General features: G+C 41.2%; 1 protein-coding gene across 8 annotated transcripts in view; it reads right to left on the bottom strand.

The window, feature by feature from the left end:
• slc36a4 (solute carrier family 36 member 4) overlaps positions 1 to 18,455 on the bottom strand; it is a 354,139-nt gene that overhangs the window by 196,946 nt on the left and 138,738 nt on the right. The window contains exon 12 of one of the 8 annotated variants that reach the window (XM_052467982.1): positions 4,801 to 4,918. The exons of 5 other annotated variants lie outside the window; for them this stretch is intronic. In XM_052467982.1, coding sequence (XP_052323942.1) covers positions 4,845 to 4,918 — 74 coding nt within the window. In that variant the 3' untranslated portion in view covers positions 4,801 to 4,844. Of the gene's footprint in view, positions 1 to 2,520; positions 4,919 to 5,354; positions 8,562 to 18,455 lie in introns of those variants that run through there. 2 more of the 8 variants (XM_052467981.1, XM_052467984.1) reach the window with 2 other exon arrangements.

Here is an 18,455-nt window from a genome sequence, read left to right on the forward strand (position 1 = left end):
AATCAAGGCGGTAACACCAGTGACATAAAACGTAGGGACACATATTACATATACAGAGTCTTCAGAAAGTATTCACACCCCTGGACTTATTCCCCATTTTATTGTGTTGCAGCCGGAATTCAAAATAGATTTAAAAAATAGAAACATCTCACCCATCTACACACAATACCCCATAATGACAAAGTCAGTTTAGTCACTTAGCAGACGTTCTTATCCAGATCAACTTACTGTAGGGAGTGCATACATTTTCATATTTGTTCATACTGGTCCCCCATGGGAATCAAACCCACAACCCTGGCTTTGCAAGTGCCATGCTCTACCAACTGAGCTTCACAAGTGAAAACATATTTGTATACACTTTAGCAAATATATTGAAATACAGAAATATCAAATTTACATAAGTATTCACACCCCTGAGAGACTACTTTGTCGAACCACATTTGGCAGTCTTTCTAGGGAGGTCTAAAAGCTTTCCAGAATTGGATTTTACAACATTTTTCCATTATTCTTGACAAAATTCTTCAAGCTCTGTCAAATTGCTTGTTTACCATTGCTAGACAACCATTTTCAGGTCTTGCCATAGATTTTCAAGTAGTTTTAAGTCAAAACAGTAACTGGAACATTCACTGTCGTCTAGTAAGCAACTCCCTTGTAGATTTGGCCTTGTGTTTTAGGTTATTGTCCTGCTGAAAGGTGAATTCATCTCCCAGTGTCTGGTGGAAAGCAGGCAACCAAATTTCCTCTAGGATTTTTGCCTGTGCTTAGCTCCATTTAGTTTATTTTTTGTCCTGAAAAACTCATTAGTCCTTAACGATTACAAGCATACCCATAACATGATGAAATCATGCTTGAAAAAAAACACACAATGCTTGAAAAAATAGAGAGTGGTACTTAGTAATGTGTTGTATTGGATTTGCCCCAAACATAACACTTTGTATTCAGGACAAAAAGTGAATTGCTTTGCTGCATTATTTGCAGTATAACTTTAGTACCTTGTTGCAAACAGGATGCATGCTTTGGAATATTTTGATTCTGTACATAATCCTTCTTTTTACTTGGTCAATTAGGTTAGTATAGTGAAGTAATTACAATTTTGTTGATCCATCAGATTTCTCCTATCACAGCCATTAAACTCTGTTAATGTTTTAAAGTCACCATTGGCCTCATGGTGAAATCCCTGAGTGGTTTCCTTCATCTCCGGCAACTGAGTTAGGAAGGACGCCTGTATCTTTGTAGTGACTGGGTGTATTGATACACCGTTCAAAATGTCATTAATAACTTCACCATGCTCAGTGATTTTCAATGTCTGTTTTTTTTTACCAATCTTCCAATAGGTGCCCTTTCTTGCGAGGCATTGGAAAACCTCCCTGGTCTTTGTGGTTGAATCTGTGTTTGAAATGCACTGCTCGACTGATGGACCTTACAGACAACTGTATATGTGAGGTACAGAGATGAGGTAGTCATTCAAAAATCATGTTAAACACCTATTGCATGAGTCAATATAACTTACTATGTGACTTGTTAAGCACATTGTTACTATTGAACTTATTGACGCTTGCCATAACAAAGGGGTTGAATAGTTATTCACTGAAGACATTTCAGCTTTTCATTTTTTATTCATTCGAAACAATTTCAAAAAACATATTTCCATTTTGACACTATGGGGTCATTTTTGTAGGCCAGTGAATAAAAAGAAATCTAACATTTTAGCCATTTTAAATTAAGGCTGTAACACAACAACATGTGGAAAGAAAGGGTTGTGAATATGTTCTGAAGGCACTGTATCAATGACCAGAGGTTAGGAGCAGAAAATCTAAATTGGGAGGAAAATGGTTCCCCTGAGGTCATCAAGATAAACACACCTTTATACTAGAGAGAGAAACACTCCGACACGGGGGAAGGCACCCTCCATTTCTAAACGTCAGGCTAAATAATGCAGGTAACAGAGACTACTGAGGCGGAGCTTCGTCCGAGTCAGGCCCCGCATGCTATTTTGGAACTATTTTTTCATATTGCTGTAAAGTTATTTTATTTTTATTGTTGTTTTGTTGAGTCATTACCAGCTGTGTCAGGTTCAGGTGTTGGGAAGATGCCGAGGGGGTTTTCAATCCAGACACCCTATCAACCTTCAACGACAAGCATCAGTTGGAATAGAACCCTCAACCACAGAGGATATCCATCAGGACTATTGGACTGAGCTCAACCTCTCTACTTGTTGGAAACAGATTGAAAGACATTTGAAACAATGATGGCTATAATGATGACCTATGAATCAGCATGTCTCTATGGGTTCAGGCTGAGGTCAACCACACGCAGCCTAGAAAAGCCAGACACAGGTACGTGTCATATTCTATGTACCCTTTCTCACTGGGAGGGCACTATATTAGCTTTCAATCGCAAACAGTTAATTTTGTGTGTGTGGTGTGTGTATATATATATATATATATATATATATATATATATATATATATGTATGTGTGTGTGTGTGTGTGTGGACGTGTTTAACTATTATTGCGGGGACCAGAAGTCCTGAATTGTGTCTCTCCACAAGGATAGCTGTACCAGACTCTCTCTCTGTGTGTGTGTGTGTGTGTGTGTGTGTGTGTGTGTGTGTGTGTGTGTGTGTGTGTGTGTGTGTGTGTGTGTGTGTGTGTGTGTGTGTGTGTGGACATACGGTGTCTTTGGAAAGTATTCGGACCCCTTGACTTTTTCCACATTTTGTTATGTTACTGCCTTATTCTACAACTGAATAAATCGTTTTCCCCCCTCATCAATCTACTACACACAATACCCCAAAATGACAAAGCAAAAACAGGTTTAGACATTTTTGCACATTTATTTAAAAAAAAAACTGAAATATCACATTTACAATACAGTATTCAAACCCTTTACTACGTACATTGTTGGAGCACCTTTGGCAGCGATTGCAGCATTGAGTCTTCTTGGGTATGACACCACAAGTTTTTGGGGAGTTTCTCCCATTCTTCTCTGTAGATCCTCTCAAGCTCTGTAAGGTTGGATGGGGAGAGTCGCTGCACAGCTATTTTCAGGTCTTTCCAGAGATGTTCGATCGGATTCAAGTCCAGGCTCGGGTTGGGCCACTCAAGGACATTGAGACTTGTCCCGAAGTCACTCCTGTGTTGTCTTGGCTGTGTGCTTAGGGTCGTTGTCCAGTTGGAAGGTGAACCTTTGCCCCCATCTGAGGTCCTGAGAGCTCTGGATCAAGGATCTCTCTGTACATGCGCTCCATTCATCTTTGACTCAATCCTTACTAGTCTCCCAGTCCCTGCCACTGAAAATCCTCCCCACAGCATGACACTGCCACCACCATGCTTCACCGTAGGGATGGTGCCAGGTTTCCTCCAGATGTGATGCTTGGCATTCAGGCCAGAGTTCAATCTTGGTTTCATCAGACCAGAGAATCTTGTTTCTCATGGTCAGAGTCTTTAGGTACCTTTTGGCAAACTCCAAGTGGGCGGTCATGTGCCTTTTACTTAGGAGTGGCTTCCGTCTGGCCACTCTGCAATTGTGTGTAGATTGATGAGGGACATTTTTATTCAATCCATTTTAGAATAAGGCTGTACGCATCAAAATGTGGGTCTGAATACTTTCCTAATGCACTGAAGAGAGGAGAAGTGGTGAGGTTGGGGTGCCAGAGTGGGCCTGTCTAACACAGCTAACACAGGACTATCCTGTCTAACACAGGACTATACACCCTGGCGGGCATACTAATGAATGAATGCGCATGTGCTTGAGCGTGTTAGGTGAAGGGAAGGCCTTAGGCTCCTGAGGAGAAAGTGTGTGCGTCCCTCCATCTCCTATTCCTCCAACACCCTCCAGATTCGAAAACTCAACAGTCCACTAGCAGGTTAGGCTTAACGTAAATCTATTAGTAAGCTAGAAGGCTCCTCCAGTCATACAGGTGGTACGTTGTTTTATCAGTCTCTTTCATCAGTATCTATTAAGACCCCAGAAGCACTGAATTACACAGACGTACACTGATATATACACACACACACATTCATTTTGACTTCGATACCAATACCAGGTTTAGTATCACGACACATGATGGTGAAGTTCTATCAACACATTATACCGGGGGAAAAACATACTGACAATAAAATCACCAGTTATGTTTTCGCTGACCTCCTACAGAGACTAAAGCTTGGAGTGTGAGAGGAGAACTCTTCTTCCTGGCGTGACTATCAACACAACAAAGCCTTTTATTTGACCGTTTTATAGCACAATTTTTTTTTTTACATGTAATTTTACCTTTATTTAACCAGGCAAGTCAGTTAAGAACATATACTTATTTTCAATGACGGCCTAGGAACAGTGGGCCTGTTCAGGGGCAGAACGACAGATTTGTACCTTGTCAGCTCGGGGGTTTGAACTCTCAACCTTCCGGTTACTAGTCCAACGCTCTAACCACTAGGCTACGCTGCCGCCCCACTGAGCATGCTAGGCTTGTTATGATCCAGGCACCGTCATCACTTTTTAATGAACAACAACAAAAAACAACTATGGGAGGGAGGTCCAGCAATCAACATACTGCTTCTCTTCTTTGGCAGTTCTTAAAAATGGACTGCTCAAACAAACACTTCTAAACCCCTCTACTGTGTGAGCATATACCAAGTACAAGTCTATCTTTCTAAAAACCTTCTGTAGGCCATTCACTATTTACCCAGCCAGTTCAGCAATGAGGACTGGGTTCTCACTAATCAGCCAGTCAGTTCAGCACCATAGAGGTGGTTCTGACTAATCACCAAGACAGTTCAGCACCGAGGACCAGGTTCTCACTAGTCAGCCGGGCAGTTCAGCACCATGGACAGGGATCCTGGTAACTACAAGGCAGAGTGTGGAGTTGGTGTTCCTCCCTCCCTCTCTCCACATTCAGTCCTTGAGATCAGATGCTGGCCTTTGACAGAGAAGAGAAAGAGAGAACACTATAGAAGAACAGTTACCTAGGAAACAGCTTTGAAGCTGTACCAATGTGGAGAGCTGCAATGTTCAAACGGTAATGACTGATCAATAAGAAGATTATTTTGGGATGTTCTGTCTGGCTGTTGGAGTGTAGGTAAAGTTCAATCCCTGAAGAACTTCAACACATCTCGTCTTTGTGTGTTTATACATACTGTATGTCTGAACTGCCTGGTAGTCTCTTTCTCTCTCTCTCTGTGTGTGTGTGAAGGCTGATACAACATATTAGTTGTCACCATACCAGAATGTTGACACCGATACCAGGTTCAGTATCACCATACTCAATATGAAAACGATACCACAACAAAACAAGGTGTCCCAGCAAAAGTCACATAACGGCACTTGATATAGACAGACGCACTCAGCTACTGCTCTGTTAAATGGTTGGGCATCTTTTGAGTTCAATATCATTACATGTGAAAAACGTTTATGTAAATATTTTTAGAGATAGAAACTGGGTAAATCAAGATGCAGCCTAGGTCTATTCACAATACAGGTGAATGCATATTATTCAAGAGGAATGTGTGCATTGAGTATTTGAACTTGTATTAGCTGATTTCATGGGGCTACAGATGACAAAACACTCCCTTACATTTAGGACTTACTTTATTGGAAACTGCTAGGAGAACACATTTTATCGTACTGACCAACAACATTTGCATGGAAGAAGAAATCCCCTCTATTATCAAAGTGTAGGCTGTCTGTTTCAGAAAGTAATGAGATCATTCACAAGGCAGAATGTGGCTGTGGAATTTGACTTTGTGGCTATTTAATATAGTATAAACCAGATGGGAGGGAGACGAAGAAGTTAATTAGTTTTCTGTGGCAAAGAGAGAAAATGGGACGTTTTTGGTGAGAATCAGCTTTGAAATCAGCATAATTTGCATTATGGTTTGCATTTTATCACAAACAAAGGACGAGGGGAGGGAACTGAAAGCTACTGGTATCATCTTGCATTGTCAAAGCATTCTAGCATGTATGGACATTGTTTTGCAGTTTCAACATATCGTGTAGCATTATTCAAGCATTTTAACTTCTGTGCGTCATGAGTACAGACCTAATGGGGCCCAGAGAGCTCGAGCAATGAATTCCTAAGTGGAGCCGCCACTTTACTCTCCACACTATAAAAGGGGCTCTGCTGATACAGACTTGACCCTCTCAATCATGTGAGACACATTTGACAGAAGTACCGAACATTTCAAAAATTCTAGTTCCGAACCGGGGGGGGTTTTCGTATCGAAAAAATACCAACATTTCGGTATACCTTGCAACACCACAGTATATAATAATATACTGTAGCGGGATAAAAATATTGATGTATGTTGCTTTTCTCCTAGAGTAGGGTGGTGGAGCTCATTACATATTGAAATGTTTCCTCTTCCCCCACACACCTGCTCTGCCCATCTGGTACAGGCTGCCACCTGCCTCGGGGAGGAGAGGGGGAAATATGAGACAGGCAGGGAGAGCCCCTGAACCCATTAACTCTTTTCTGCAGCGCAAAACAACAGTACAAAGAAATAGAAGTCCCTAGATATCACCTCAGTCTAGATATGTCCCTCTGATGCTCGCTCTTGGTGTGTTCGTCAGTGTGTCTGTCAATGAGGTGTGCGTGTTCGGAAAAAGCGTGCAAAGCCTTTTACTTCCCTTCTTAGCTAACAAACAAGTTGAGACAAAGGTCACTTCAGTACTAATATCTGCCAGTTGGCCTGTTGACCAGTGTTTAATGTCTCGTAACGGCAACATTTCTCCTCTGGTGATTACAAAGAAAACATTATTACACGTGTCATAACACAGCTGAACCAATGAAGCAGTGACTCTTAGCCTATTGCAGTAAACAAAAATGTTTAAAGGTAAGTAACTGAGGAAAGTCAGAGTAAAAATGACATCACCCCAACATTAACGCTCACATCCACAAATGTTCTACAACAGACACAATATCAAACTAAACAAAGTAAATTCCAGGCCCAGTTCACAACTCCTCTGAAACCCTAACCCTCACTGTACTCTCACAGTAGAGTACTGGGTCAGACAGACAGTCCTTCGCAGCGGGGGTCAACTTTAAACCCCCCCCCCTCCCTTTCGCTTTGCTCTGCTGCTCATTCACAGAGTAGATAAACTCTCTCTTTCGTATGCTCTTTTCATGCCAGCAACTCACTGCATCTCACCACTGAGTTGGCTTCTGGAAATGGGAATGTGAGTGCATGCATGTCGACATCTGTGTGTGTGTGCATAAGCACATGTGTGTGTGCACATAAGCACATGTGTGTAGGGGGAGATAGTGACATCCAGAGAATGCGTTAGCAGGGAAGCCTGCGTCCCGTTGGAACCGGAGGCAGACGGAGAAAAGCAGCAAAATTCGCTGCAGAGCGGAGGTGGGTGTTTTCCATAAAGATTAGACGTGGTCGGATTAGTAATGCCTGTTTTCTATCAATTATGTTTGTTGCCGGGCACATTACTAAGAGCGGGGTCCAGACTTTGTGCTCTTCCATCGAGACGCCCACTTTTTTGTGTGTGTGTGTGTGTGTGTGTACACACTGGAGTCAGAATGTCCAACTCACCTATGTTCAGACTCTGTTGAGGCAGACAGAAAAATAAACACAAAGACACACTCAAGTACAGCCAAAGGTAGAGAAAGACTGAAACAGAGACTGAAAGACAACCAACGATAGAGAGAAAGAGACACTCACTTACACAAAGACAGAGAACTTAGACAAAGTTAGAATGATAAAAATACACACACAACTCATACCAAAGTACAGATACACACGCACATGAAACCACACGAGCACACACACACAAGGTGAGCGCTACACACTGCCAAAAGAATCTGGAGTGTTGGTCCAAGCTAACTTCATCATCCCGAGAAGGGGAGGGGGCAAGAGAGAGTGAGACCTCACATCTAATCCCGGCCCATTATCATCATCCTCCCAGCAAACAATACATATTGTTAGCCCATACATCTGAGAGCTGCCAAGGTACATGTAGTGAAATCTAATTCCAGTATCGGAGGTTTGCAGGAGCAGTGAGATATCCCTTCTTCTAAGTTTCATTCTGGGGAAACTTACTAGAAACGGCACGTATCTGGCATTTTTCGGAATCCTGATGTCATTAGACTGGCATACAGTACCAGTCAAAAGTTTGGATACACCTACTCATTCAAGGTTTTAATGTACTTTTTCTATTTTCTACATTGTAGAAGAATAGTGAAGAAATCAAAACTATGAAATAACACATATGGAATCATGTAGTAACCAAAAAAGTGTTAACAAATCAAAATATTATATATTTGAGATTCTTCAAAGTAGCCACCCGTTGCCCTGATGACAGCTTTGCCCAGTCTTAGCATTCTCTCAACCAGCTTCATGAAGAATGCTTTTCCAACAGTCTTGAAGGAGTTCCGACATATGTTGAGCAGTTGTTGGCTGCTTTTCCTTCACTCTGCGGTGCAACTCTTCCCAAACTATCTTAATTGTGTTGAGGTCGGTGATTGTGGAGGACAGGTCATCTGATGCAGCACTCCATTGCTCTCCTTCTTGGTCAAATAGCACTTACACAGCCTGGCGGTGTGTTGGGTCATTGTCCTGTTGAAAAACAAATGATAGTCCCACTAAGAGTAAACCAGATGGGATGGTGTATCACTGCATAATGTTAAGGTAGCCATGCTGGTTAAGTGTGCCTTGAATTCTAAAATCAATCACTGACAGTGTCACCAGCAAAGCACCCCCACAGCATCACACCTCCTCCTCCATGCTTCACGGTGGGAACCACACATGTGGAAATCATCTGCTCACCTACTCTGCATCTCACAAAGACACGGCGGTTGGAACCAAAAATGTGGATTCATCAGACCAAAGGACAGATTTCCAATGGTCTAATATCCACTGCTCGTTTTTCTTGGCCCAAGCAACTCTCTTCTTATTATTGCTGTCCTTTAGTAGTGGTTTCTTTGCAGCAATTCGACCATGAAGGCCCGATTCACGTAGTCTCCTCTGAACAGTAGATGTTGAGATGGGTCTGTTACTTGAACTCTGTGAAGCATTTATTTGGGCTGCAATTTATGAGGCTGGTAACACTAATTAACTTATCCTCTGCAGCAGAGGTAAGTAACTCTGGGTCTTCCTTTCCTGTGGCGGTCAACATGAGAGCCAGTTTCATCATAGAGCTTGATGGTTTTTGTGACTGCACTTGAAACTTCAAAATTCTTGAAATGTTATGTATTGACTGACCTTCATATCGTAAAGTAATTATGGACTGTCGTTTCTCTTTGCTTGTTGAGCTGTTCTTGCCATAATATGGACTTGGTCTTTTACCAAATAGGGCTGTCTTCTGCATACCACACCTACTTTAGTTACAACACAAATTATTGGCTCAAATGTATTAAGAAGGATGGAAATTCCACAAATGAACTTTTTACAAGCCACATCTGTTAATTGAAACCATTCCAGGTGACTACTGATTGAAGCTGGTTTAGAGAATGCCAAGAGTGTGCAAAGCTTACACTTAAACAACACAATGTAACTCCAAGTCGGAGTCTACAACCCACACAAGTGGCTCAAGGTAGTGCAGCTCATCCAGGATGGCACATCAATGCGAGCTGTGGCAAGAAGGTTTGCTGTGTCTGTTAGCGTAGTGTCCAGAGCATGGAGGCGCTATATACACTACTCTAACATCACCAAGAGGAGAACATCACTGTACAGTGCCTTGCGAAAGTATTCGGCCCCCTTGAACTTTGCGACCTTTTGCCACATTTCAGGCTTCAAACATAAAGATATAAAACTGTATTTTTTTGTGAAGAATCAACAACAAGTGGGACACAATCATGAAGTGGAACGACATTTATTGGATATTTCAAACTTTTTTAACAAATCAAAAACTGATCAATTGGGCGTGCAAAATTATTCAGCCCCCTTAAGTCAATACTTTGTAGCGCCACCTTTTGCTGCGATTACAGCTGTAAGTCACTTGGGGTATGTCTCTATCAGTTTTGCACATCGAGAGACTGAATTTTTTTCCCATTCCTCCTTGCAAAACAGCTCGAGCTCAGTGAGGTTGGATGGAGAGCATTTGTGAACAGCAGTTTTCAGTTATTTCCACAGATTCTCGATTGGATTCAGGTCTGGACTTTGACTTGGCCATTCTAACACCTGGATATGTTTATTTTTGAACCATTCCATTGTAGATTTTGCTTTATGTTTTGGATCATTGTCTTGTTGGAAGACAAATCTCCGTCCCAGGTCTTTTGCAGACTCCATCAGGTTTTCTTCCAGAATGGTCCTGTATTTGGCTCCATCCATCTTCCCATCAATTTTAACCATCTTCACTGTCCCTGCTGAAGAAAAGCAGGCCCAAACCATGATGCTGCCACCACCTTGTTTGACAGTGGGGATGGTGTATTCAGGGTGATGAGCTGTGTTGCTTTTACGCCAAACATAACGTTTTGGATTGTTGCCAAAAAGTTCAATTTTGGTTTCATCTGACCAGAGCAACTTCTTCCACATGTTTGGTGTGTCTCCCAGGTGGCTTGTGGCAAACTTTAAACAACACCTTTTATGGATATCTTTAAGAAATGGCTTTCTTCTTGCCACTCTTCCATAAAGGCCAGATCTGTGCAATATACGACTGATTGTTGTCCTATGGACAGAGTCTCCCACCTCAAGCTGTAGATCTCGGCAGTTCATCCAGAGTGATCATGGGCCTCTTGGCTGCATCTCTGATCAGTCTTCTCCTTGTATGAGCTGAAAGTTTAGAGGGACGGCCAGGTCTTGGTAGATTTGCAGTGGTCTGATACTCCTTCCATTTCAATATTATCGCTTGCACAGTGCTCCTTGGGATGTTTAAAGCTTGGGAAATCTTTTGTATCCAAATCCGGCTTTAAACTTCTTCACAACAGTATCTCGGACCTGCCTGGTGTGTTCCTTGTTCTTCATGATGCTCTCTGCGCTTTTAAAGGACCTCTGAGACTATCACAGTGCAGGTGCATTTATACGGAGACTTGATTACACACAGGTGGATTGTAGTTATCATCATTAGTCATTTAGGTCAACATTGGATCATTCAGAGATCCTCACTGAACTTCTGGAGAGAGTTTGCTGCACTGAAGGTAAAGGGGCTGAATAATTTTGCACGCCCAATTTTTCAGTTTTTGATTTGTTAAAGTTTGAAATATCCAATAAATGTCGTTCCACTTCATGATTGTGTCCCACTTGTTATTGATTCTTCACAAAAAATACAGTTTTATATCTTTATGTTTGAAGCCTGAAATGTGGCAAAAGGTCGCAAAGTTCAAGGGGGCCGAATACTTTCGCAAGGCACTGTATATACACTACTCTAACATCACCAAGAGGAGAACATCACTGTATATACCCTACTAACATCACCAAGAGGAGAACATCACTGTATATACACTACTCTAACATCACCAAGAGGAGAACATCACTGTATATGCACTACTCTAACATCACCAAGAGGAGAACATCACTGAATATACCCTACTAACATCACCAAGAGGAGAACATCACTGTATATACCCTACTAACATCACCAAGAGGAGAACATCACTGTATATACACTACTCTAACATCACCAAGAGGAGAACATCACTGTATATGCACTACTCTAACATCACCAAGAGGAGAACATCACTGAATATACCCTACTAACATCACCAAGAGGAGAACATCACTGTATATGCACTACTCTAACATCACCAAGAGGAGAACATCACTGTATATACACTACTCTAACATCACCAAGAGGAGAACATCACTGAATATACACTACTCTAACATCACCAAGAAGAGAACATCACTGTATATACACTACTCTAACATCACCAAGAGGAGAACATCACTGAATATGCACTACTCTAACATCACCAAGAGGAGAACATCACTGTATATACACTACTCTAACATCACCAAGAGGAGAACATCACTGTATATACACTACTCTAACATCACCAAGAGGAGAACGTCACTGTATATACACTCCTCTAACATCACCAAGAGGAGAACATCACTGTATATACACTACTCTAACATCACCAAGAGGAGAACATCACTGTATATACACTACTCTAACATCACCAAGAGGAGAACATCACTGTATATACACTACTCTAACATCACCAAGAGGAGAACATCACTGAATATACCCTACATATATACAATATATGCAGACACCTTGATGTTCACTTTCGGCTTAAGTCTATCTACCAAGAACTGAACAACTAGCGAAGGTGGTATCTTAACATATTTCTACCCAGTACAGGCTGCTAAGCATATCTGGGCCCCAACCAGTTCGACCAGCATCATCAAATAGCAAAGATACATTTTTTTTGTTTTTTTTTTCAACTAAAACCATGAGAGAGTAAAGTCATATTTACTATGTAACCAATTAGGATGCAAACACAAAGACAGACAGTAATACTGGTCAATGTAAGGGTTTTCTACAACAGTAATACAGGTCAATGTAAGGGTTTTCTACAACAGTAATACTGGTCAATGTAAGGGTTTTCTACAACAGTAATACAGGTCAATGTAAGGGTTTTCTACAACAGTAATACTGGTCAATGTAAGGGTTTTCTACAACAGTAATACTGGTCAATGTAAGGGTTTTCTACAACAGTAATACAGGTCAATGTAAGGGTTTTCTACAACAGTAATACAGGTCAATGTAAGGGTTTTCTACAACAGTAATACTGGTCAATGTAAGGGTTTTCTACAACAGTAATACTGGTCAATGTAAGGGTTTTCTACAACAGTAATACAGGTCAATGTAAGGGTTTTCTACAACAGTAATACAGGTCAATGTAAGGGTTTTCTACAACAGTAATACTGGTCAATGTAAGGGTTTTCTACAACAGTAATACTGGTCAATGTAAGGGTTTTCTACAACAGTAATACAGGTCAATGTAAGGGTTTTCTACAACAGTAATACAGGTCAATGTAAGGGTTTTCTACAACAGTAATACAGGTCAATGTAAGGGTTTTCTACAACAGTAATACTGGTCAATGTAAGGGTTTTCTACAACAGTAATACAGGTCAATGTAAGGGTTTTCTACAACAGTAATACAGGTCAATGTAAGGGTTTTCTACAACAGTAATACAGGTCAATGTAAGGGTTTTCTACAACAGTAATACAGGTCAATGTAAGGGTTTTCTACAACAGTAATACTGGTCAATGTAAGGGTTTTCTACAACAGTAATACAGGTCAATGTAAGGGTTTTCTACAACAGTAATACAGGTCAATGTAAGGGTTTTCTACAACAGTAATACAGTAGAATACCTGAAGCTGCACCTGGATATATGGTCCTACAGAGACAAACTGAGAAAAGTCTATAGTTATCTGTGAAATGCATTAATCATCAAACTACCTTAATAGTTAATTCAGGAAGGAAAGAAAGAAAACACTTCCCGTCCTTAAAACTTAATGTCATTTTAAGATGCTGTTTTAGCCTTAGAGATGAATTCAGTATTCTGTCAAAGATGTATTGCTAGCTGAGGATTGGATAGGTGAAAGGACAGAACAGATAGAAAGATTCATACATGAATGAATAGATGGATTGGGGGATGGTCACATTCTGACCATAGTTCTTTTGAGTTTTCTTTGTTTTAGTGTTGGTCAGGATGTGAGCTGAGTGGGCATTCTATGTTGTGTGTCTGGTTTTCCCATTTCTATATTTGGCCTGATATGGTTCGCAATCAGAGGCAGGTGCTAGTCATTGTCTCTGATTGGGAACTATATTTAGGTAGCCTGTTTTGTGTTGGGTTTTGTGGGTGGTTGTTTCCGGTCTTCTGTTTTTGTGTCTATGCACCAGATAGGACTGTTTCGGTTTTTCACATTTGTTGTTTTGGTATTTTGTAGTGTTCACGTTTATTGTCTTTATTAAACATGTTGAACACTAACCACGCTGCGCTTTGGTCCGATCCTTCGTCCACAGAAGAAAACCGTTACAGGGATGAACAAATGAAGGAATAGATGGATTGAGGGATGAAGAGATGAAAGAATAGATGGATTGGGATGAACAGGTGATGGAATAGATGGATTGGGGGATGAAGAGATGAAGGAATAGATGGATTGGGGGGTAAACAAATGAAGGAATAGATGGATTGGGGGATGGACAAATGAATGAATAGATGGATTGGGGGAATGAACAAATTAATGAATAGATGGATTGGGGGATAAACAAATTAAGGAATAGATGGATTGGGGGATGAACAGACGTTCTGTCTTCATGCCCAACCTCATGAATATCATAAATAAGGGTATGCACGAGCGACGGTGGTAAACTGATATATATATATATATGTATTTATTATATAGATAGATACAGATTTTTTTTAATTATATAGACATAGATAGGTCACATAGTATCTCTATGGTTTGTTTTAAAACCCATCCTTGAAAGAATTTAAATCAGCCACTGAACCATGGAGCCACCCAGAAGTGATATATACAGTTGAAGTCGGAAGTGTACATACACCTTAACCAAATACATTTAAACTCAGTTTCATAATTCCTGACATATAATCCTAATAAAAATTCCCTGTTTTAGGTCAGTTAGGATCACCACTTCATTTAAAGAATGTGAAATGTCAGAATAATAGTAGAGAGAATAATTTATTTCAGCTTTTATTTATTTTTATCTCTTCACATTCCTTGTTGGTCAGAAAATTACATACACTCAATTACTATTTGGTAGCATTGCCTTTAAATAGTTTAACTTGGGTGAATTTTGGCCCATTCCTCCTGACAAGAGCTGGTGTAACTGAGTCAGGTTTGTAGGCCTCTTTGCTCGCGCACGCTTTTTCAGTTCTGCCAACAAATTTGATATAGGATTGAGGTCAGGGCCTTGTGATGGCCACTCCATTACCTTGACTTTGTTGTCCTTAAGCCATTTTGCCACAACTTTGGAAGTATGCTTGGGGTCACTGTCCATTTGGAAAACCCATTTTTGACCAAGCTTTAAATTCCTGACTGAAGTCTTGAGATATTGCTTCAATATATAAACATAATTTTCCTTCCTCATGAAGCCATTTATTTTGTGAAGTGCACCAGTCCCTCCTGCAGCAAAGCACCCCCACAACATGATTCTGCCACCCCTGTGTTTGGAATGGTGATCTTCGGCTTGCAAGCATCCCCCTTTTCCTCCAAACATAACGATGGTCATTATGGCCAAACAGTTCTCTTTCTGTTTCATCAGACCAGAGGACATTTCTCCAAAAAGTACGATCTTTGTCCCCATGTGCAGTTGCGAACCGTAGTCTGGATTTTTATGGCGGTTTTGGAGCAGTGGCTTCTTCCTTTTACTGTGAATATAGATACTTTTGTACATGTTTCCTCTAGCATCTTCACAAGGTCCTTTGCTGTTGTTCATTTGCACTTTTTCATCTCTAGTAGACAGAACGCGTCTCCGTCCTGAGCGGTATGACGGCTGCGTGGTCCCATGGTGTTTATACTTGGTGTACTATTGTTTGTACAGATGAACGTGGTACATTCAGGCGTTTGGAAATTGCTCCCAAGAATTAACAAGACTTGTGGAGGTCTACAATTATTTTTCTGCGGTCTTGGCTGATTTCTTTTGATTTTCCCATGATGTCAAGCAAAAATGCACTGAGTTTAAGGTAGGCCTTGAAATACATCCACAGGTACACCTCCAATTGACTCAAATTATGTCACTTAGCCTATCAGAAGCTTCTAAAGATATGACATAATTTTCTGGAATTTTCCAAGCTCTTTAAAGGCACAGTCAACTTAGTGTATGTAAACTTGTGACCCACTGGAATTGTGATACAGTGAATTATAAGTGAAATAATCTCTCTGTAAACAACTGTTGGAAAAATGACTTGTGTCATGCACAAAGTAGATGTCCTAACCGACTTGCCAAAACTATAGTTTGTGTATGTAACCTTCCGACTTCAACTGTATATATGACTTCTGGGTGGCTCCACGTTTCAGCGGCTGATTCAATTTATCCAAAGATGGGCATTAAGACAAAACAATAGAGATACTACATGAGCTCAGGATTTCCGCTCCGTCAACATAAATTCATCAATGAGTTTTTTAGGGTATATTTATAAACTCAACACTTTCAACGCAAGCTAATACATGTTCAGCTTCATAGTTGATGCTTGTGTTCATTGCATTAAGTTGTCACTAAATTTCACTTCCAACCTCCCTCTGGTCAAGGTTATGGTAGGTCTACCATGGGCAGCATCGTCTGCTCAGTCAGGCCTCGTCACCCAGCCATTTCAGGACCATGGACAGGGCTCAAACTATTCACCCAGCCAATTCAGAACAAGGGACACGGCTCAAACTGTTCCCCCTGCCAGTTCAGCACCATGGACAGGGCTCAAACTATTCACCCAGACAGTTCAGCACCATGGACAGGCTCTTGGTGACTACAAGGCAGAGTATGGAGTTGGTTAAAATAGAACTGGGCAAACAGGCCTCCCCCACATTGACAGTGTAGCATCCTATCCTAGCAGGCGCAGGCCCGACTGGCCACATTAGTTGGTATGTAGTGTCTGTTGACTGACAGACAGACAGACAGACATATCCTGAGGATCTGTTTCTAATGCTCTCCTCTTCCTCAGCAGTTTACTATTTTATGCAGTCATGCTATTCATTAATCTTCCATCCATTAGCCAGCTTTTAACTTAACTTTTTCCAATTAATAATTTCAGACAAGAGAGGAGGAAGCAAACTAACGGCATCCAAGTTAACTTTGAGATGAAGAGGAGGGGGAAAACTACCAGCATCAGAGTTTACTTTGAGATGAAGAGGAGAGGAGGAAACTAATGGCATCAGAGTTTACTTTGAGATAAAGAGGAGGAGGGAAACTACCGGCATCAGAGTTTACTTTGAGATAAAGAGGAGGAGGGAAACTACCGGCATCAGAGTTTACTTTGAGATAAAGAGGAGGAGGGAAACTAACGGCATCAGAGTTTACTTTGAGATAAAGAGGAGGGGGGAAACTACCGGCATCAGAGTTTACTTTGAGATAAAGAGGAGGAGGGAAACTACCGGCATCAGAGTTTACTTTGAGATAAAGAGGAGGAGGGAAACTAACGGCATCAGAGTTTACTTTGAGATAAAGAGGAGGAGGGAAACTAACGGCATCAGAGTTTACTTTGAGATAAAGAGGAGGAGGGAAACTACCGGCATCAGAGTTTACTTTGAGATAAAGAGGAGGAGGAGGGAAACTACTGGCATCAAGAGTTTACTTTGAGATAAAGAGGAGGAGGGAAACTACTGGCATCAGAGTTTACTTTGAGATAAAGAGGAGGAGGGAAACTACCGGCATCAGAGTTTACTTTGAGATAAAGAGGAGGAGGGAAACTACCGGCATCAGAGTTTACTTTGAGATAAAGAGGAGGAGGGAAACTACCGGCATCAGAGTTTACTTTGAGATAAAGAGGAGGAGGGAAACTACCGGCATCAGAGTTTACTTTGAGATAAAGAGGAGGAGGGAAACTACCGGCATCAGAGTTTACTTTGAGATAAAGAGGAGGAGGGAAACTACCGGCATCAGAGTTTACTTTGAGATAAAGAGGAGGAGGGAAACTACTGGCATCAGAGTTTACTTTGAGATAAAGAGGAGGAGGGAAACTACCGGCATCAGAGTTTACTTTGAGATAAAGAGGAGGAGGGAAACTACCGGCATCAGAGTTTACTTTGAGATAAATAGGAGGAGGGAAACTACCGGCATCAGAGTTTACTTTGAGATAAAGAGGAGGAGGGAAACTACCGGCATCAGAGTTTACTTTGAGATAAATAGGAGGAGGGAAACTACCGGCATCAGAGTTTACTTTGAGATAAAGAGGAGGAGGGAAACTACCGGCATCAGAGTTTACTTTGAGATAAATAGGAGGAGGGAAACTACCGGCATCAGAGTTTACTTTGAGATAAAGAGGAGGAGGGAAACTACCGGCATCAGAGTTTACTTTGAGATAAAGAGGAGGAGGGAAACTACCGGCATCAGAGTTTACTTTGAGATAAATAGGAGAGGGAAACTAACGGCATCAGAGTTTACTTTGAGATAAAGAGGAGGAGGGAAACTACCGGCATCAGAGTTTACTTTGAGATAAAGAGGAGGAGGGAAACTAACGGCATCAGAGTTTACTTTGAGATAAAGAGGAGGGGGGAAACTACCGGCATCAGAGTTTACTTTGAGATAAAGAGGAGGAGGGAAACTAACGGTATCAGAGTTTACTTTGAGATAAAGAGGAGGAGGGAAACTAACGGTATCAGAGTTTACTTTGAGATAAAGAGGAGGAGGGAAACTACTGGCATCAGAGTTTACTTTGAGATAAAGAGGAGGAGGGAAACTAACGGTATCAGAGTTTACTTTGAGATAAAGAGGAGGAGGGAAACTAACGGTATCAGAGTTTACTTTGAGATAAAGAGGAGGAGGGAAACTAACGGCATCAGAGTTTACTTTGAGATAAAGAGGAGGAGGGAAACTAACGG

Source organism: Oncorhynchus keta, chromosome 18 (assembly GCF_023373465.1).
Source record: "Oncorhynchus keta strain PuntledgeMale-10-30-2019 chromosome 18, Oket_V2, whole genome shotgun sequence".
Taxonomy (NCBI): Eukaryota; Metazoa; Chordata; class Actinopteri; order Salmoniformes; family Salmonidae; genus Oncorhynchus; species Oncorhynchus keta.